Source organism: Aplidium turbinatum, chromosome 6 (assembly GCF_918807975.1).
Source record: "Aplidium turbinatum chromosome 6, kaAplTurb1.1, whole genome shotgun sequence".
NCBI classification, from domain to species: domain Eukaryota; kingdom Metazoa; phylum Chordata; class Ascidiacea; order Aplousobranchia; family Polyclinidae; genus Aplidium; species Aplidium turbinatum.
Window position 1 is genome coordinate 24,413,313 of NC_137477.1, and position 22,656 is coordinate 24,435,968.

Genomic DNA, 22,656 nt, shown 5'->3' on the forward strand with positions numbered 1-22,656 from the left:
TGATCTAACTACAAAAATGTTAACGTTAAATAAGAAAAATAAAGCAACAATAGATCTCAATGTGTTCTCGACTCACTGGTGTAGCAACTGCAGTACCGTTCGCAAGATAAGTTGGACCCTGTACCAATGAGATCCTCGGACCCCAAATTCAGACACTTCTAAGAAAACCGCAACAAATACAAAGAATATGGTTTCTTCAAACTTGCGGGCCTTTTGGAAAGATTACGGGCCCAAAATCACACCGGGACTGGGTCCAAAAGTTCCCCTTAAACTTCTGCAGTGTTGACAACAACATATCAAGAAATATTTCATTTCAATGCAAGATTATTTCTGATACCGACGGATTTTCCAAACGAAGTTTGTTATTTTGTTTGAAACGAAAACGAAACAAAATACTTAACAAACATTTTAATGCGAAACTAAATTGAGACATTATGTTTTGTGGCGAAACGAGAAAATACTTGCGAAACATGAAAACTAGAAGTTGGACTAAATTGGCAAATCGTTTCGTTGAAAATTTACAATTAAACGAAATCGTTTTTCTTTCGAAATATAACCAAAAAAAATCAAAGAATTTTGTGTCAATGCACAACATTTCGACTTTGGGCAGTCCTATTTATATGCTGTAGAATTAAAATAATTGATTTAATTTTCAACGAAAGTTTCGCTTTCGGATTTAGAAACAACCAGGGGCGTGTTCAGGGGAGAAAGGGGGCAATTGCCCTCCCGAAGTATTTTGACTAAACATTTTATCTTCTGTTACAACATTATTTGGCTGAGTTTTACTATGTATTTAGGCTGAAAGTACTCTCAGAATGCGCAGTTTTACGTATTTTTTTCAAATTTTTCCCCTACACCCCGTCAGGGTGCTTTGCTTTTGCTGACTCGTTGCCGGGCTCACTGACGTGTGCAATAATATTTTTTTGCCTCCCCCTCTAAAATTTTGATGGCTACGCCCATAGAAACAACCCTACGTTTTTGCTGTGAGATTTAGTCCAAAAAAGAAACCACAAAAACACCTTATTGAAAATCCAAACACAAAACGTTATGATCATTTCATATAGCCTACGATAGCCTATTAATCTGACTTGTCCTTGGCTGGCTCCAATCCAGTTTATAGGCATAGTCTTCTGTACTGTAGCTGTATTGAGGAGGTGCATGAGCAACTGTTGGCGTATGCTTTTGCTTTGTGGTACTGGTAACTAACAAATAATTTCACTTCAAAACTTATTGAAATTGAATTGAAAATCCGCATGCAATCTTGTAATGTCCTGTCGCCAGTTATCATCCCCTTCTCCTTTACAACCACCTTGTTTATATGCGAATTGCAAAATCTCTGTACTTCGTGTCGCACTTTAAAACTTCAGCTCGTAGGCTATACGAAGATAGATCATGTAGCAAAACAACGATGTAGATTGTAGACTGTTGCTTCTCGGCAATGAGCTACATTTGTATTGTATGTAGACTACATTCACCTACATTGATTTATTGAATCGATACACTGAAAAAATGAGATTAGCCTATTTTCAGAGTACTACTTCCAGCTGAACCTCACTAACCAAACACAGCAAATTTTAAGCTTCACCAATTCTTAGCTTGCAAAGTGACCCGACTTTGCTACCGCTTACTCAACAGAACACAGAAGCAAACAATGTCCGTTTAGTTTATGATGTCTAGTGACGTTGAATCAATTCAAATACCCTGGCATCGCAGATCTAAAAGTTTGTTGTAGTCTTGAATAAGATTCTTTTACACAACAGGCCAACCTAGATACCAAATAACAAACCACGATAATAGGCTCACGACCATTCATTGGCAAATCACTCCCTCAACAAGCATAAAAACTCGCGATGCCCAATCAGGAAGTCAAAACTTGAATGGCAGTTGTACATGCTCCACGTGGAGTTCTGTTTTTCATCACTGAGCGAGAGAGCTTGAAAAAGATATTTGAACCGTCAATCAAAACAACGTTGGAATCCAGAAACTGTGAATACAAGGGTGAACACTGCCAGCTACCGGAAACAAATTTCATTTACCAGCTTGTTTTTTTAGGACGATAGCCTACTAGTCACACAAGGCAGCTAAGAAAGACCACTGCATTCAGTTAGGGAAAGGCAGGGCAAAACGGACATGTAGGAAAAAATAGATATTTGCATTATTGAAAAAAGTACAAATAAAAATAACACTTTTTTTCTCTATCTTTTAAACCCCCTAGCGGGTTTCATCATCATCATCATTAAGTTCCTTCCTCTCGTCGAGGGTTGGAGCCTTGGAGGAAATGAGGAGCCAAGTTTCTCTAAGCGGGTTTAACATAATGTATTACACACAAAAAATATATATAACATAATAACTCAAACGTTTTCGACACGTACGTCACTACGTGTGTTCTCATCAGGAATTACTTAAATCTGCAATATAGATAAAATTAAAATTTGACTTAATTTGCACTATAACTGTAGCAACACTCCGGACTGGAAAGCACAAACTGAACAAGTGATACAAGAATGATTAGGCCTACGAGTAAAGTATACGGCGGCAAACAGATCACATGAGATGTAAACTACTGGCATGTGACAAACAATTAGAACACACACAAAAGGAACGATGAGCCACAGGCGAATAACTGCAGGTTTGAGAGACGGATTATTACGTTTGATTCTTAAGGCTTCCATTATCTTTGTCTGAAATTCAGATCTACCTCGAGAGATGATTCTAAATTGGTCAATTGAGACATTGTCAGTGCACATTTTACAAGAGGCGATGAGCTCTTTTATTGCACTTTTGGTTGTTAATTTTGGATTTAAATGCTTTTAAAACTACTTGAATAAATATTCCACACAAAACTTTAAAACCTTCATGCCACACTCGGCAGCAAAGAGGTCGAAATAGGCTAGGTTGTCAGTAGTTCAGTAGTAGTAGGCTACTGTGTCATAAAAACTTGTCTACTAAAATGTGATAAAATTTAGGTGTTCTTTGAAAATTTCTGCTTTTTTTTAGTTTTGAACATTGGTGAACAATGGAGTTTTGCATATAGGCTAATTATAGACTTTCTCAGGTAGCCTAACTTGTTTGGGGCAAAACGGACAATGGATGATAGGGACAAACCGGACATACCGATCGGCTATTAGCGGCTAATAATTAGCCTACTAGCAACACAGCTTTAAAGAAACACTAGTTTTTTTAGTATGAAACTTTTTTTCAAACAGATATCTATAGTTTGTTTTGTAGACCTGGAACAGCAAAGATGCGTTTGTCTAACACTATTTAACAAACTGTGTTTCTCGGCAGTCGAGTGTAGCAGGAACTCAGCGATAGACACGTGTTTCGCCCACGAGGCTGGGCTCTTTTTTATATATTTTTCGCGTTTAGGCTGGGCTCATCAGTATCGCACCACTAGTGTTCAACTGTTTTATTTGCATCAACAGCGCACGAGTACAAAGGATTGACACGGTGAGAGAGCACAAACAAACATAGCCAGGTCGAAGACTTTAGGAAACCGGCCTGCCACACCCCGCGGCGGCGGGGAGCGGCGTGATTTAGGGGTGACGTTGCACCCGGCGGGGCTAAGTCCACCAGCTTAGGTAGCGGGGGCCAGGCTGGGGAGTCGAGGTACCTGTGGAGGGAAAGTGTGGATCGAAAACGTTACATGACCCGTTCGCAAATTTAGAATGGCGAAGCGGGCCAGGGAGACAGGCTCTTTCTGCATAGCCCAGAAGAATGGCCTGCGACGGGCCAGGCGACCCGTCGCGTGTGGACGCTGGAACCGGAAGTAATTGACCCCCGGGCGGCGCCCACGTCTCCTTCACGCGACCTCGGCGCAGGTACCGTACTTGACTCTTATACCCGGTCTGCCAGTAGGCAGAGCGGATAAAATTGGGGTCTACCACGAGGAAGAGAGTCAACTATTTAAGGATAATTTGGCTCTCGTGGCAGACGAAGTTCAATAAAAATGTGGAGCAGAGGCTCGATTAATCAATAGAAACAAAAAATATAGGTGGGAATGTAATACATACTCACTGGAGAAGAGTAAGCTTTTTGATTCGGCGAGCACGGATGTGGTGTTAAACTGTTTTATTCGCATCAACAGCGCACGGGTACAAATAATTGACACGCCAAGAGAGAGCACAAACAAACATAGCCAGGTCGAAGACTTTCAGAAACCGGCCTGCCACACCCCGCGGCGGCGGGGAGCGGCGTGATTTAGGGGTGACGATGCACCCGGAGGGGTAAGTCCACCAGCTTAGGTCGCGGAGGCCAGGCTGGGGAGTCGAGGTACCTGTGGAGGGAGAGTGTGGATCGAAAACGTTACATGACCTGTCTGCAACTTTAGAATGGTGGAGCGGGCCAGGGAGACAGGCTCTTTCTGCATTGCCCAGAAAGATGGCCTGTTTTTTTTTTGCGACGGGCCGGGCGAGGCAGGTTCGCCCAGTTGGTTCTCAACCGCTGCTTTTGCCAGTCAATTGAATTCTTACTTTTGTGGAAAGAAAACAACTAAACCAACTGTCGCCAAGGATATGCACTGTTGAAAAGGAGCGTTCTTCCTGGCGTCAAACTGTCAGTTTGATTGTATTTGAATAAAACTTTATTTGACAATTTTTAAAAAATAATTTAAAAAAAAAATTATTTTCTAAAAAATTAAAACTGCACTTAATGTCTGGGTATAAATTAAGTACCGGTAACTGATATAGTGCCATCAAACTGTTTTTACTTATTCTCACCGTATCTCGCTAATTACTGTATATTCGCTTTTTCCTTACCAGTAGCCTATGCTGTGTTGTATGTATAGCCTATGCCATTTTGTATTTCTGCATCGCTTCTTGTATTCCTGTTTTATATTGTACTGTTAAATTTCGTGTGTGTATTGTTTTTTATTTTGTAATGTATACAATATATATTTGCGTTCAACTCCGACACCGTTCCATGTCAAATAAGCTATGACACCACACGGGTGTGGCAGACTTGATGACCAGTTCGGTCCTTCTGCCACTCCCATCATCGTCAGCAAACATTAAAACAACCTAGTTCACATTGTAATCTTGTATTGTTTTTTCCACATGTGCTGTTGATGCAAATAAAAGAACTTCTCAACTTCTGACATAACATTACAAGTTACCAAACCTAACTGATTGTATTCATGGTCATGGAAATTCATTCTAACAAGTTTAGAAGAAGTTGCTTGATCTTGACAACTTATCAACAAAATAAACTTCGAAGCGAAGCGGTCATATAGGCTACTGTGTGCGTTTTGCTCCAAGCTCGGGGCAAAAAGATGCTAAAGTTACAGTGAGCGGTCGTTATAATTGCAGAGAAAAAAGTGTGTCATCTTATCTTCAGTCATTAAAAACAACTAACTTACCCAGAGTATGAAACTGAATGTGTTTGTTTTTTTCTGTTTATTTACAAGAGTGACTGTTTTTGTTCACTGTATTTTAACTTTAAACATCTAACCAGTTGGTTTGGTGACTGTGCAAATAATAAATGCTAATTTCCAAATACTGTAGCCTATTAGCGATGTATATTTTAAACTTTTGGTTTTGCCACCTTTTCCTTTATGCCACTTTTTCCTTGGTGCAAAATTGGTCCAGGCCTATCGATCTTTTCATTTTCACGCCAGCAATAAATAATAAAATTGAATGGAATATAAATTAAATTGAACAATGCAAAACAATTTTTTTTAAAGTTTAGGTTGCTGGAATTATCGTGATATTTGTTAACCCTTTATTTAAACTTTTTAAAAGGATCAAACAGCTGGACTATTCATTATCAGATTAACCCAAAAACTAGATTCCTATCGGCATCAGTATGCTTGGGTAGCAGACGTGCATGATGAGACGCCCGCTGATACTCAGCCGTTGTTAAGATGACAACACATCTGGACACCACGGTGGCGGGACGTGATCACTGATCAGGACACGTTGGTCTTCAGCGGCTGAGTTCAGCGTTAGATTTACTCTAAATCTAGGTATGGAACGAAGGCAGGCAAAACGCAGCAAGCATAACGGAATTCAAAAACTAGAACATTGAACAGGAAATTTTACAACAAAAGGCTAACAGCTTCGAAGCCAGAATCTAGCCAATCTAATAGTAACAAAACTATATTGCACTACATTAGCCTACTGAAATCTGAGGTCTGAAGTGACTGTTTTAGTTTAGTTAGGTACAGTTAGAGAAATACCATTGTTGCAGCCAGTTAAAAGGAACCCCGGTTTTGATTGGAAATGTACTGCTTGGAGCAATGCAATCATTATTCAGTATTCACGAACACACTCAATTTAAACTGCTACGCTAGGAGCAGGCGCGGATCTATGGGGGGGCCCAAGGGGCCCGGGCCTCCCCAGAGTTTTTGTGAGAAATTGTTAAATGGTTTGATATGCTTCTAAACAGCTGATATTAGTCCCACAACGGACTTACAACCCCCCCCCCCTTTGGCACGCGTGTGACGTCACGATATTGAGAGATGCTTTCAGTCTCCATGTCTCTAAAACAAAGTTTGCCTAATTTTAAGCGAAACTGCATTAAAAGAACGAGTTTTGCCAATACCAAACATTCAAACATTTCAGCCAGGAATTAGCAACAAGAAAACATAGAGACTTAGCTTTATTACCGAAAAAATGCCGAAAAAAAACATGATCTTATCCTTTTGCTATGCCACCGGACAGCACCATTTCACAGGAATATTTATACCCATATTTTTGTTGAAAATGCTCTCAGAATGCACCAAATTCAAAGTAATTTTTCAAAATTTTTTGGAAGAGGTCCCCCAGAACCCTCGCCGCTGGGTGTCGCCTTTGACGAACACGCCGTCTGGCTTCGCCCACCGGCCTTCAAACCCCCCAAATTCCTAGCTACGCCACTGGTTGTTCATATCTGTTTTTTTTTTCCTTACTTTTTATTTCATTTTCAAATTTTCTGGCCCCCCCCAAAAAAAATCCTAGATCCGCGCCTGGCTAGGAGGATATGAATTAAAAAACTGCCATGAATAACCTTTCACAGGCTTTCTCAGTCCGACGATAAAGATTCAATATAATATCAATATAGTCTCCGCACCGATAGTAGTTACGCGCCAGGCTCAAGATCACGCGGCGCTGGTTCGACTCTCGAGGTGAACGCTTGAGCAACGCCTTTCAGGACTGCTCTCCATTCAGCGACACCTAGGGAATGGAATAATTCCCTGCCGGCTGCCAACAACACTTCAACAATCGGAAAACTTCACTCTGCCAATCTCGGTAACCGGTCCTGCGTCAAAGCATTTACAAGTATGAGAAACTACCAAGAATAATCTACCAATGCTTTGTCAGTCCGAGGATAAAGATTCAAAACCAACGAACTATCAACCCATTACCCACCAATTATTGAACAAAGTTTTGGTGCTTATGTTGGAAATCAAAAATGCATCTGGCAACACCGGTAACAAGGAAAGTTTTGTCAATTTTTAATCTTGTTCTGCAGTCCGATAAAATTGGGTGAGTTTTGCAGTGGTTTGAGATTCAGTGACTACAGTTACACTTGAGCAATTTGGATCCTCGAATCTACCATTTCAAGTAGAAATAAAGTACATTTAGCTTAGATACTCTGCCCCGATAGCTCAGTTGGTTAGTGCGTGACTTCGTGAATGAAAAGCTTTAAGATAAAGTGGCGCTGTTCGACTCTTGGGGTGTGCGCTTGAGCAATGCACACTAAGGACTGTTCTCCATTCAGTGGCACCTAATGCATGGAATAATTCTCCGGCAAAAAGACTTCAACAATCGAAAACTTTGCTCTGTCCATCTCGTTAAACGGCCCTGCGCCAAAAGCTTCTACAAGTATGCGTAACTACCAGGAATAACCTATCAAGGCTTTGTCAGTTCGAGGATAAAGATTCAAAACTAACCAAGCTTAGATTTCAAAATCAAAATTGCATTGTCATCCAGTCAAAATTATAGGTTTGCATGTTGGCAAGGTCTGTTGCCAATTCAATTGTTTTTTATTTCTGACCATTATGATCAAAAACAATATTTGCCAAACATAAAAAGTGGAAGCGACAAAACGCAGACGTTACAACATGCATGATACCAAAACAGGACAATCAGTTTAAAGTATGGCACAGTAGCAACATCAAGCTATGGTCCCAAGAGATACAGTACACCTACTTATTGGGCCGGATTTAGCTGATGGGCAGTGATGTATGGCGTACGCGCATACAAAAAATATTGACGCCGTCAGCGCAAACGCAAACGTTCGAAAAAACATACACCGTATGCGTCAACACAACTTGTAAAAAACGTTGGCGGCGTCAAGGTCAGCGCATACATTAGCGTAAACTCATTTTGTTTGCTAGGTGCCAAACATTCACACGGTATAAACCACTCGAAACAAACAAGTTTTATTTTGAATTACCACGAAGAAACTCAAGCATCTGAAAGTGTTCATCTGACATTTTGCTGTGTTTTGGTTCCAATATGTCTTTGCCCATTGAAAACATTATTTCAACTGCAGCGCTGGAAGGTATTGGCGTGTTGTAGCGAAAAAAATACATTAAAAAGTACGGTATGCGTTGACGCTATGCGCTAAAAAAACGCGAAAACTTTACGGCGTAGCCTCAAGCGCAAACTATCCAAAAAAATGTGGCCGCAAGCGTTAGCGCAAACAAAAAGTCTACGTAGAATTTGCGGCGTATACGTACATCTCTGCTGATGGGGGACCCGAGGCACTTTTAGATCGCGGGCTCCATGCAAAAAAATCATTACTTTGTGCTTTGAAATTCAAATAAAAGTTTGTTGAAGAATATCAGATCTTCGGAAAAATATGCGTATTGCGAATAGACAGTATTGTTTTCAAACTGCATAATTGTTTTGGGGCATGTCACAAAATAATTCTGTACTATCTTTTCTTTTCATAAATGTTATTGTTTGGCTCAAACTTGGCATTTGGCACCATATATATACTATAGTTAAGGCAATAATTCTCGCTGTACAGTCGAAATCGGTTAATCGCATATCGGTTAAAGGCATAAATCGTTTGATAGCAATGCATTGCATAATCCCAAACCATTTCCATTCACTTGTGAAAAAAATTCAACAATTAATTGCATTAATCGGTTAATCGAATTGGAATTCTTGATTGATGTGTAGACTTTTATCACTTAGTCTCATATTACCTTTGACGAAGTGTTAACTTAACAAGTCTGTTAAGCTGCTCAAGGTTGTTTTTACCAATACATAAAAATTGTTGCAAAATCTCCCCTGACGCGCAGCAATTAAATACATGACACCACTCTGAAGAAAGCAGCTGTGATTAAAAGTAGTGCTGGTTCGACTCTCTGGGTATGCACTTGAGCAACACATTCTAAGACTGCTCTCCAGTCTCCATTCAGCTGCACCTAATAGATGGAATAATTTCCCGGCAACAACAATCGGAAACTTCACTATGTCAATCTCAGTAACCGGCCTTGCATTAACAGCACCTACAAGTATATATGCGAAACTACCTGGAATAACCTATCAAGGCTTTGTCCGTCCAAGGTTAAAGATTCAAAACCAACCAATCAATTGTAACAATAGCACAAACACGTTCATTCCTACAATCTTTAGATCATCACATTAATGATTGAAATGTCTTGCAGTCTGCTTTCAAGCTTTGTGTTCAGGGTTGAGAAAAACCCGGGTTTTTTTAAAAAAGCCCAACCCACATGGTTTTTTAAAAAAAAAAACGTTTTTTTTGAGTTTTATTTGAAAAAGATGCAAAAAAGGTAGATTCTTGCTTATTTCACCTCAAATACTACTTTTTACCAATAAAGTGCCTCTCACTCACAGTACATGCTGGCATAACTCAATAAAGTAATGCACTAGGGCTGTTTAACTATGAGGCCTTCTTGCATAAATGAGTTTTAGTGTAGTACAAAGTGGCATCACTTGATTTTTGTGTACAGAAATATCCACTGTGTTTTCAATTTATCCTTGGAAATTTCCTTCACAATCACATAAGTCCTAATTTGAAGTTTGTTTTAAGTACCTTGTAGTACTATGGTTCATTTTTTTAATTTTCTGATAAAAGTTGGACAAATATGATGCTGTGGGTTTTTTATGGTTTTTTTAAGTGGGTTTTTTTGGGTTGGGTAAAATACCGACAACCCTGTTTGTGTTAGATCAGTGTTTCTCAACCTTTTTTGGCCCAACGCCCCCTTCATGAACTGGAAAAATGCTACCGCCCCCCAACAAAAACGATTAATTGCGAAAAGTGAATACAGGGATATCTAGAGAAGGGGATATGAAGGCTTTTATTACGTCTGACGATAGAAGGGCTTCTATTAATCTTAAATAATGTCTGTTTATGGTAAAATAACAACTGGCACCTATAGTAATTTAATAAACTTTGTTATGACAACCTGCATTGCACTACAGTATTACCACCAGGTATGGATATTCAATGAATGCTCATAATTACTTGTTAATTAAACTACCCGTATACTTGCTTTACACCTAGCCAACTGCAAAGGTTTTGTCAAAAAACAGCTAAACTGGTAACCTTTCAACTGTCTTTTCAAACAAGTATTCTTTAAATATGTTCTACATAACACTTGCTAACAAAAAGAAACGCATGTTTAACGCGGTACCAACTACCGCCCTTCTAGTGTCATGAGAATAAGGCAATCGCTCTGAGCCTTCGTATCCCCTTCTTTAGATATCCCTGAGTGAATATAAAAGAATAAATAGTATTATTACTACAAAAGTGCTCAATGCCATGCAAAAAGCCAAGCAGAGCGAATTACATCAAATATAGGCTAGTCACCAGTCTCTAAAACCAAACCCTTACAGCCTGTTTTGCCTTAAAAGGGGGATCATCAGAAGGTCCTTATTCAAATAGAATTCTATTTCTATTAGAATAAGGACCTTTTGAAGGTCCCCCTTTTAGGGTGAAACAGGCTGTAAGGACTAAGGGTTTTAGAGACTAGTAACTATATAATATTTGATAAAGGCAAATATATATTTGCGAGCATGAAAACAGTAGGCCTATAGGCCTACTGGTAGTCAGTGTGAACCTTGGACTTGGTGAGAAAGTGCCAGTTTCTTCACATTTGGTGTAAAGTCAGTGAGAAACATTCGAAGATCACCTCTTATGGATATGTCAAGTGGGTTTCGCAGTTTGGTATGTAGCATAGTAGCAGAACAACACTGCTGAATCCCTTTTCTACCAGGTATGAGGTAGGAAATGCTACCACGAAGATAGAAGCTCTTTGATGAAATCGTTACGCTGGGCGGTAGATGGGTTCAACCAGAATGCCACCTAATAATCAAAACGCCCCCCCTTAAGCCAAAGTAATCATACCGCCCCCCTACAAAGTCAAAACGCCCCCTGGGGGGCGGTACCGCCCCCGTTGAGAACCACTGTGTTAGATGAATGTTCAGTATTGACGTGTACGATACCAGGTTACTTTCATTTAATGGATTCGGTTAATCTCATTAGAAAGCTTGGCAAATCGACTTTGCGATTGACCGATTTCAACTGTATTTATATTTTTTCTTATCATCAGCTCGTCATGATACTGCTGGCAAATGATTTCTACACATACTTCCACACCATTCTGTCTTTCGCTGTTTTCATCAATCGTTTCTTCAATGTCATCCTGCATCTTCTTTTCGCTCTCCTTCGAGTTCTTCTTGCATATCTTGGTATTCATTCTGTGATTATTTTGAACCATCTGCTGTGTGTCATTCTTGCTACATGTCCGTCCATTGCCACTTCAGATTTGTTGCTATTTCAATGACATTTCTGATGTGTGTTTGAGGCATGTTGAAAATGATTCTATTTGAATAAGTTCCTTCTGATGATCCTATTAAGGTGAAACAGGCTCTTAAAGTTTTCAGTGAACTAGTAACTAATTTTGATGTAAGTTTCTCTGCTCGACTTTTCGTTTGACATTGGGCACTTTTTGTAGTATTAATAGCATATTAGCGACTGTATATATATTTCTATAAAATGTTGTTTCCAGTGTTTAAGGATATCCTTTTTTACAGAAGGCTACAAGTATAGTTGCTTTCTGACTTGAAAATTTTTACAAAGTTTATTGACAATGTCTGATATGGATGATGATGATTTTATGTGCGATAGTGATGTTGATTATGATTTGGTAAGCAAAAACTTCTGTTGTTCTGTACTATAGGCTAGCAAACAATACTGCAATAACTTTTTTAGGGTCCACGTCTTTTAGGCGTAGACAGTTAGGCGCCGGTCTAATAGGCGTGCACACTGTGGCGTCTGGATATTTAGGTGCGGAGCACTGTGGCGCTGGTTCATTTAGGTGCTATTCCTAGTAAAGTATGCAGAATGCAGCTTGTATTAGCTTGGCAGGTACCTTGGCAATGCTTTTCACACGAAATGTTATATTGAACAGAAAAATATGTTGTTTTGTTAATGCGCGTGTGGAGATGAGGTGCGAGACAATGCTCTACTACTCTTGATATTAGCACATCTCCACAGGACATTTGCTATGCATCCTGAACACAGGTTGCAGCCAGATGGAACCTTACTTAATCTGTTATCTTTCGCAAGTACTTCTACTCGGGATGGATTGGTCGTGTGGCAAGTAGCCCTACGTACGAGACAACGCTCTACTACATGAATACATTTCTATGGGGCATATGAACCCTGGCTACAAGTTACAAGCATAATGGTGCGACTTTGCTCGTTATTAAACCTAGTCTGGGTTTTGACGGAAAACTCAGTCACTCTTCACTCAAGCCTACCACTCGCTTGAGTATAGGCTACGGTACATCTTTTACTGATGTTTAGTATAGTTATTACTTGACTAAAAGTGAACTCAGTCATGTTCGGAAACTTGAATAGGCTATTCATTGGTGAAGCTTTCGCCGATGCAAACCTCGATTAACAACAAATAAACGCCGAACACGCACATTAAAACGCAATATATTTTTCTGTTCAATATAAACATTTTGTGTGAAAAGCATTGCCGGTTTAAGCAGCTTCAATCACGGAAGCCATGACATATATATTTTTGTTCAATATAAACGTTTTGTGTGAAAAGCATTGCCGGTGTAAGCAGCTTCACTCACGGAAGCCATAACATATTTTTCTGTGCAATACAACATTTTGTGTGAAAAGCATTGCCTTACATGCCAAGCTGATACAATCTGCAGACTTTACTAGGAATAGTACCTAAATGACCGGGCGCCACAGTGCTCCACACCTAAATATCCAGACGCCACAGTGTGCGCGCCTATTTGACCGGTGCCTAACTGTCTGCTCCTAAAAGACTTGCTCCCCTTTTTTATGCCCCTCTAATATCAGATTACAATTAGATGCTGTAATAACCCTCACATCTTGTAAAAAAATGTATCTAAAAATATTTAATTAAAAGTATAAAAAAATATTTAATTGTTATCTTGATCTGTGATGTTGCAATCATTAGGCTCTTCATTTTATAAAACTTAAAGATTTGTTCTACTCACGTAACAGATCTTGCTTTAAATAAATTTAAAACAGTTTATCAGTAAGTTTTATCCTTTAATAAATGAAGCTAAGACCAAGTCTCTATTAAATTTTCAATTTGTGATTGAAATAGAATGCATTTTAATCGCCATGTTAAATGCATTAAAAGAGTACATTTAACTATTGTGCAGGATTACTCAGAAGACGATGCCTCGGAACCAGATGTAGATCTTGAAAACCAATATTATAATTCCAAGTCATTGAAAGATGATGATTCATTATTAGCTTTAGAAAGTTTTCAGAAGGTTTGTGTTTTATTTTCACACTGTTTTTCTTAATTAAAAAGCAATCAGTTTAAAATTATTGCTGCATAGGTCATATTTCTATCTACTAGTTTTGACAATTAAATTAATATATATGTGGTTTACCAGTTAATGTGGAAGTTTACATGCAGGTGTTGACTTCAGTCTTCTAGGGAAGTGGTCCCCAACCTTTCTTCGAAGTCACCCAAATTTTCTAAAAAATGAAATTTAGAAAATTTTGTGACTCAAACATAACCTGATATCTTGCTTTGAAGGCATCCAGTAAAACAAAACATGATGGCAACATTATGTGTTGTAAGCATTTTAGATCAACCAAAAGTAACATGAAGTAAGAATGAAAGAAGGTACTTGTAAAATAAGAACGATTAATAAACGCAGCTTCTTTTGTAGCACCCCTGTAAGCTCTAGGCTGCCATCGCCATTGAAAAGTCATTAACTGGCCTCCAAAACCACGGCACCGGTAGGACATTTTTGGTTGACAGCTTCCACAAGCCAACATTTCTTCACTCTGTTGGCATTTGAACAGGGCAAATCTCTCTCATGCTGACAAAAAATATTACTGATAAAAGTTTCGCAAAAAGGCTGAGCATTGACCTATAAAAACTCCGAAGACTAGTTCTACACCTACTTGGGAAGCAGTGCATTTAAATAGGCTACAACTGCAAATATGTTTCTGGGCCTTGTTCATTTGTGAACACAAAAATACGACATTAATCAACAGTCCAACGGATCTTTAAAAACACAAACTTTTAAAGGATTTTCCGTTTTGGCTGCTAACGCGAGAATTTCGCCAATGGGAAGGAGCTCTGGTAGTCTATGCTTGGTTGCCAGAAAAATAAAGTAGCTTAGAGACCTGTTGTAGGATTTTGCTTTATTGCAATAATATTATACAAACAGCTACTTTATCATATATTAAACATTGTTCTAGTTTGAAAAAGCAAGCAACCCAGATTTTGTTCTGGCGATCCAACTTTGGATCATGACCCATAGGTTGGGAACCACTGTTTTAGGGTTGCATCATATGTACCTTCCATGTTTTTGTATTTTAAGTCACTCTAAATATGTTGACATAACTTATGACTTTCTCATTGCTTGATTAACAAAATGATTAAGAAAACTATTTGGTCTCAGCTAGTGATTTGCAAGACACTATGATTCTATTATAATTTCCTATCATTATCCAGCAATCGCTTCATGTTACGATGTCTTTTTTATTCAGACTTCCATTGTATGTTTTGTAGGTGCTAGATCTTGAAGAACAGAAGGGAGAATGGGGTTTCAAAGCTTTAAAGCAAATGACAAAAATAAATTTTAAACTTGGACAGCTGAGTCCCATGATGGAAAAATACAAACTGTTATTAACTTACATAAAAGTGAGTAGTCTTTTTCAAAAAATATAAAGCCTTGGTGTTTTAATGTGATGGCAATTTTTTGAATCAACATGCTATATCAATACGCTGGTAGTGATGACAATGCTTCCTGAAAGAATAATTGTTCTAGTGTTGTGCAGAGTCATGCCAGTTTTGTTATTGTTACCACGCTGCATAATTCAAGCCATAATTTGTTGACTCTCTGTCTCCAACTGTATGGTTGGATGATTTTTGTCGTATCCAGGCTTACGCCTTGTGTTTGAAGATATATTATATATGATACAGTATTAAGTGGACGGGAAGGCAAGGAAGCCAATCTTCGTGTCCACATTCAGACATGCATCTAGGATTCTAGGTGTCTTGCTGAAGAAACAGTGACATTATGCCATTGAGCGGTGTCAAACCAGCCCCATTTCGAACGTTGAACCAGGGCTTTTACTTGGCTGTGCACTGTGCAGCCGATATTGACAGATGGGATTAATTTTTTTTCTTAAGGTACGGTATGTCGATGAACGCATCTAAAGAAAATACATACTGCTGTTTTTTTGCGGACTTATTATTTTTTACTATTGCGCGAGTTCCTGCTATTCGAAATTAATAAAAAACATTACACGCATAAAATTTGCATATCCGTGTCCTTACAGTCCACACATCATGCAGTTTTATGTTGTCATCAGTTCAGTAAAATCTAGTTTGAACCCTTTCTTCAAAGATTGAGTTACTTTTAACTAATTTTGTTATCCAGAGCGCAGTAACAAGAAACTATTCAGAAAAATCAATTAATTCAATTCTTGATTACATTTCAACCTCCAAGCAAATGGATCTTCTTCAAAATTTTTACGAAACAACTTTGGAGGCATTGAAAGGTCAGAGATGACTTGTCGAATTTAAGTAGATTAAAATTTTCTTCCTGCTTTCTTTTTGCAATAGAACATTGTTTATTATATATATCAATTGAACATGTCATGGGAGATGTACCTCAGCCAGAAAAAGTTGGTGTTTTTGCATCGTTTCGAAGTCGGGTGATGTTGAAACGATGTAAAAAGAGCAGTTTTTACTTTCTGCTTTAAGCCATGGTGGTAATATAAATATCTGATCACAAACTTAATTCCTAAGAAAAATTTCAATTTTGTGTGGGCAAAAATTTGCAGTTTGCGTTAGAAAAATAGCAAGCCTGTACTCGATCAGTATCACCTGTACTCCCTTTCTGTAACATGTTTACAAGCATCACTTGCTTGAGTTCCATGCTCTTGGTAATTCAATGATATAGTGAGTGACGTGTAATTTGCGTTACAATCCGTTCATCGAGATCTTTATTGCCAGATGCGAAGAACGATAGACTCTGGTTCAAGACCAACACAAAGCTTGGGAAGCTCTACTTTGACCGAGAAGAATTTACAAAACTATCCAAGATATTGCGCCAACTTCATCAGTCGTGTCAGGTGGGCCAGCGTAGTGAAGTGAGGTTTTTGACAATGTCGTCTATCACTGGTCTAAACTTACCTTGATAATGATAATCGACATGACTAGACATTTAAACACCAGAGGATTACTGCTTACCGCTGTTGCTTTTTAGGTTTTAATGTGAACGTTCGCTTCACGCCAGTTTGACATACGATGCATCAGGTTTTCATTCACATCACGTATATTCGTACAATGGTACATAAACTTCATTAATTCTCAACATGGGATGATGGGAAGAATGGAGACTGGTCTTGATGTCCCCAATGTCTGTATGTATACAGCAACCAATGTTGGGTCACCCACGTGAAGTGATGGTTGCTTCCAGAAATGCCTTTGAACTAGACAAACTTGTTCTTAGTTAGAAACTTTATTTCTGTCAGTGTCACGTGGTTGTTGAGGCTTTAAACCACGGACGTAGACGCAGTCAACATTGACCTGATGTCTTCACTTTTTTTGAATAGTTTGTGTCATATATTTTTGACACTGATGTCATTCTTTTATGTTTTCCTTTCAAACAAGACCCAAGATGGCGACGACGATATGAAGAAAGGAACACAATTGCTGGAGGTGTATGCTCTGGAAATCCAAATGTACACGGCCCAAAAAAATAACAAGAAATTAAAATATGTCTATGAACAGTCACTTCATATCAAGTCTGCTATTCCTCATCCTTTCACTATGGGAGTGATAAGAGGTATGTCGTTACTTGCTTTTTTAAATGAAAGCTAGTTTAGTATATTTCAATCATAACGAAATTGTCTAGTGGATAAAGCCGGAATGGCCCGTTTCGGTGAGTCCGATTCGGTGAGTCCGATCCCTGAACGGGGGATTTTTTCAATTTTTTTTTCAAATTATCGGGTACCGCAGCCTAATTATCATTGCCGTTTTAGGGTTAGGGGTTTGGAGTTAGAGTTAGGGTTAGGGGTTAGAGGTTAGGAACTCACCGAATCAGACTCACCGAATCGGACTCACCGAATAGTAGCAGACCCGGATAAAGCACCTGTCTCTGTTTTCTTTTTACGACCCATCTCTTATTTATTAGAACCAAGGCCAACACCAAAGAAACTGAAATTCTTGTGTGACTTCCTTGTGTCGGCGTTAGTAAAATGAACTTTGAGAACTGAAACTCAGTTGCACTGAAGCCACTGGCATTGTGTGGTGACAGCAATGCTCTGCGCTACAACATTCCAGCAAATATACGTTGTCGGTTTTCGTTAGCCATTTTGGAAATAATGTAACGAAATCTGCTTTTTTATTATCTATCAAATGAACCGTTGGTTTGATTTAATTAAAGAAAAAACGACTTTGATTTACAAAACATGCTCTGAATTAAAGAAGGCCAGCTGTTGTTTGTTGGATTTTTACGGTTTTGCAAATGGACAGTGGACACCTTACAAGACGTTTTTTTCCTAAATTTTGTCCAAACGGTAATTTGAATCAAGTTAAAAAAAAAACGCTTACAGCGAAACTCGTCATTTTCGTTCAATTTTGGTTTTACTTTCTGCAGAATGTGGAGGCAAAATGCACTTGCGAGAAAGCGAATATGAGAAAGCACACACTGACTTCTTCGAAGCCTTTAAGGTTCGTCCATGATTTTTTAGGCATTTGAATCATAGCAATTTTTGTGCCTATCTCGAACAATATCATCGTTTTGATATCTTAACGTTTGTAAGAAGTTCTAGTTCTGTTATATATATTTATCATGTTGATCTGTTACTTCCAGAATTACGATGAGTCCGGTAGTCCCAGACGGACGACTTGTTTGAAGTACTTAGTGCTCGCAAACATGCTCATGAAGTCCGGCATTAATCCCTTCGATTCGCAAGAGGCAAAACCTTACAAGAACGATCCCGATATTCTAGCCATGACCAACCTTGTCGGGTGAGAAGTTTCGAAGCTACGGTGGAATGAAAACGATTTAACATCTTTGTTAGTTTTTAGTGTTTCTCCCTGTCAAGTGAAAATGACAACGGCCCTTAATTGTTAAGAGTGTTGTTGTTGTTTCTCCCTACCGGTTTAAACCACGTGTTTTTGTTCGCTTGTCTTTGCTATATGTGGCGTCGCCTAATCTATGTTATTTCATTGAAGCCTCCGCATTACTTATGCGTTCTTAGCTGTAAGGTCGCGGCCCACCTTCATAGAAAGTATTCAGCCCTGCCTAGACCTGTATTTGTCTAATTCAGTGGTTCTCAACCTTTTTCTTTTGTGGCCCATTTTTGTTTGCATAAAAGTTCTGTGGCCCATTCAATTTTTATGTAAGAAAAAAAATACAAAAAAGGTTTATAAACAAAAAGCAGCAGATCATTGCCTTTGGAAAGTTGCAGGAATCCCCTTGTTGAATCCAGGCGCTGACGCTTCACATTGTCTTCTTTTCGTTAAAAAAATTCACATCTTCATCCTTGTAATTTGGATGAACTTTTTCCAGGTGAAGTTTCAGTTTTGATGGCCTCAATGAATGATGACTAACTGAATGTAATTTTCATCAAACTTAAAGCTTCAAGTATTGTCAATTCCTCCCCAAAATAATCCACAAAATAAAATGCTGCACGTACTAAAAAGCGGATCTGCAGAAGTTCAACAAGGCTGCCGCTTATAAAGATGGCTTAATTGTAACCATAAACTGGTCTATTACAACTACATCATAAAGTATTGTAAAAACTGAGTTGATGTAAAATTGTATGTTGCAATAATTAGAATGATAATTGCCACTTTGTCGCTAAAAACAGCAGCATCATTCATTGTAACTGAACAAACACACAAGTGTAAAATTGACTATAGTGACAAAAACGAAACAAAATGTTTCAATAAATCTTTCAATTTTTTATATATGTCTGTGGCCCACCTCAAAATGCTTCTATGGCCACCAGTGAGCCATGGCCCACTGGTTGAGAACCGCTGGTCTAATTGGAGTGGACCGTTTGGGTTCTTTGCTGGCAACTTCAGCTTTACACCAAACACAATAGTTTATCATCTTTGTTTCTTTGCACCAGTGCTTACCAGAACAACGACATTGCTGAGTTTGAATCGATCGTAGCCAAGAACCGAGCCAGCATCATGCAAGATCCCTTCATTCGAGAACACATCGAGGACCTGCTGCGGAATGTCAGAACGCAAGTCCTGTGCAAACTAATCACTCCTTACGCCCGCATTAGAATCCCCTTCATTTCCAAAGTAAGTTTCATCCAACCATGGTTTCATCATACAATATTCCTTCAGTGTGGCTTCTTGTATACGTTATTTGTCAATACTGTATTCCAGTCTTTCTCCGACTGAGATTGTTGTTTTAGAACGTGATAGTTTAGATTTAAGCTACTAATGCAACTTCAGCCACGGAAGATTGTGTCAGTTTTTATCATTCATACTTCAGTTATTTTGCTGATTCACTCCACTCTCTCCTTCATTCCGTTTTGCTTGATACCTGATCTTCTTCCCGAATCATCAGGGTGGAACATTTGTCTGCAGTAACTCTTCCATGTATCTCCATCGTTGGCATCTTTATTTTTCAAGTTTCTCTAGTTCTCATCACTTTTATTTTTTAACGATCACAGTGCTTGGCTCGGTTTTACTATTAAGTAATTTATCTTGCGAACTTTCACGACGTTTTCATTTCTCGCAGGAACTCAATATTGACTCTGAGGAAGTTGAAAACCTTTTAGTATCCTGTATTTTGGATGGGTACGTACACTTGTCTCACCATGAATGATATTTTATACAGAAGATAAAACATTCTTCGTAAAATCAATTTAATTACAAAAAAAGCTGTCGACCTGTGCTAGAAAATTGTGTTCACTTTGTGCTAGAAAATTCAAATTGATGGGTTCATCAGAAACAATTATGTCACACACATCATTGTTGTTGTGCTTTTCAGAACTGTCAAAGGTCGAATTGACCAAATTGATCAGGTCTTAGTCATTGACAAACACAATGCCGCTCGAGCTGCCAGATACAACGCCCTTGACCGGTGGACGGAGCAACTAACACCTTTATACGAAATAATTTCAAACAAGCTTTTTTGAACCAAAAGCAACTCTTCGAAGAATGAAGTTTCATTGATACAGAAGGAACTTTTCTGTGTTTGCCACTAGTCGTGCTTCTTTTTCAGAACTCACGCCTCTCCAAGAGTTGAGAGAGTCGCCTTCTTGCTATCAGCCCTTTCTAAGTTTATTGTCATTGCTACAAATCGCTATAAATTTAATGCAATTTTTTGTCATTGACTTTTTATGCGACAGAACAGTGTTTGAACTATTCTTCAGGCGGAGGCTTACGTTGTTTTACAAAACTGGGATTTAATCTTTTCTGTTTGACAGTTGGAGCTTGTATCAACAGGAGAGTCGGTTTAGCATCAGTTAGAATCATAAAATAATCTTGATGCAGCAAGAGCACAGTAATCTTACATGAGTCCATTGTAGGTTGTGAGTTGTTTCAACAAAGTTGACGAAAATGTGTTTAATCAGACTGCTCTTGGAGCAAACGTCAGAATTGTTATTTGAAAAGAATTAATTCACTTTTGAATGCTCATCAAAGTTATTTAATATTTATCTTTTCAGCGGTGGCTGCATGTTTATCCGATGAAACTTCGTGTTTTTAGCGTTTTCTTTCTAATGTATCGCATAGACATTACAGCCACTGCCAAAAATATCTAATTCTTTTGCACCCATAAATACTGTATAAACAAAATCACAAGATGTGTCAAAAAAGATTCTACTTTATTGTTTTCGGTTATATTTGACCCAGGGATATCTAAAGAAGGGGGTACGAAGGCTTTTATTACGTCTGACAATAGAAGGGCTTTTGTTTATCGTAAATAATCTCTGTTTACCGTAAAATGACAATTGGCACCGATAGTAGTTTAATAAATCTTGTTATGATAACCTGCATTGCGCTATTAGCATCAGGCCTGGATATTCACTGCATGTTCATGGTTGCTTGTTAATTCAACTACCCATATACTGCATGCTCTTGATTATACTAGAAAATTCAACTTCCCGTATACTTGCTTTACATTTAGCCTAGGGACCGTTCAAATGTTACGTAACGCTATCGAGGGGGAGGGGAGGGTTATGAAAAGCGTTACGTTAGCGTCACATCGGGGGGAGGGGGTTCAAGCAAAACGTTACGTAACGCTTACGAGTACGGTAGTTTATTTGTGCTGGCTGGTATCGTCGTTTGGATACTAAATTAAGCTGAAATCATATCCAACAGCACCTATCCAGCACCAACAAAATCTCTATCAAGTATCAACTACGGTACTGTAATTCCCGTAATTCCATACAGGTTCTAAGTGCTTAAAACCTCGCATTGCGAAATTGCAAGGCAGCATTCTTACAGTATAGCAACTTACTCGTATACCAATACCTCACAAATAGCAATGTTTAATTGTGCACAGGAAGTAAAAAAAACTAATAATTAATTAATTGTTTGTTAAAGTAATTATAGTAGTCTTGAACTGGTCACAAGAAACTACGCGTGCAAAAAACGTCAAAATTGAAGTTGATTTAATAGCTAGCTTGTTGTTAGCCTACATTGTTTCGGCAAGTTGGACATAACGTGGTGTTAGCTCTTACTCTATTCTTCCCCGCATTAAAGAATCAATGTCAAGTATCGAGTTTTGTTTGTTTGACTTGATCTCAACAAGACTGAAAAATCCTTCTTCACACAAATAAGTGGTAGGCATCTGCACCAAGACATCAATGGCTTTTTGCGCGAGATTTTTGTATTCGGGAAATTCAAGAAGAGATAACCAACATTCTGTGTAATCCACTTCTCGGAATGAGTATTTTTGATTTAAATCAGCCCTTAGTTCCAATAATTCCTCATCCTCAGTTGGTTCTTCATTAAATGGTTGGATAATCCACGAGTTTACTTCCAGACATTGGTCGTTATCTTCAGAAAAATACGTAGTCAAATTGTCGGCAGGTAATATCAGGTGACCAACAATAAGGGCAGACAAGTTAACTTCAGTAGAAACGTCCTCAAACTCCCAGCTAGACTCTTTCTTGTATTGACTTAATACAGGAATGTCATTGAAGTTCCTCGGCAAAGCATTTTCTTTCCAGAGTGCAATTTTCATCTTC

General features: G+C 38.6%; 1 protein-coding gene across 1 annotated transcript; it reads left to right on the plus strand.

The window, feature by feature from the left end:
- Positions 1-11,969: 11,969 nt before the first annotated feature.
- Positions 11,970-21,453, plus strand: LOC145771539 (COP9 signalosome complex subunit 2-like). Its single transcript, XM_082583239.1, has 11 exons — positions 11,970-12,106; positions 13,617-13,730; positions 14,990-15,121; positions 15,864-15,984; positions 16,442-16,560; positions 17,102-17,276; positions 18,090-18,163; positions 18,306-18,463; positions 19,573-19,753; positions 20,199-20,257; positions 20,451-21,453. The coding sequence occupies exons 1-11, from the start codon at positions 12,050-12,052 to the stop codon at positions 20,596-20,598; spliced, it is 1,338 nt and encodes a 445-aa protein (XP_082439365.1). The 5' UTR covers positions 11,970-12,049; the 3' UTR covers positions 20,599-21,453.
- The last annotated feature ends 1,203 nt before the right edge of the window (positions 21,454-22,656 follow it).

Coding starts and splice junctions, on each gene's coding strand:
- LOC145771539 (XM_082583239.1), top strand. CDS start 12,050: ATGTCTGATATGGATGATGATGATTTTATGTGCGATAGTGATGTTGAT. Junction 15,985..16,441: donor AACTTTGGAGGCATTGAAAG/GTCAGAGATGAC, acceptor CTTTATTGCCAG/ATGCGAAGAACGATAGACTC. Junction 18,464..19,572: donor GCCATGACCAACCTTGTCGG/GTGAGAAGTTTC, acceptor TCTTTGCACCAG/TGCTTACCAGAACAACGACA.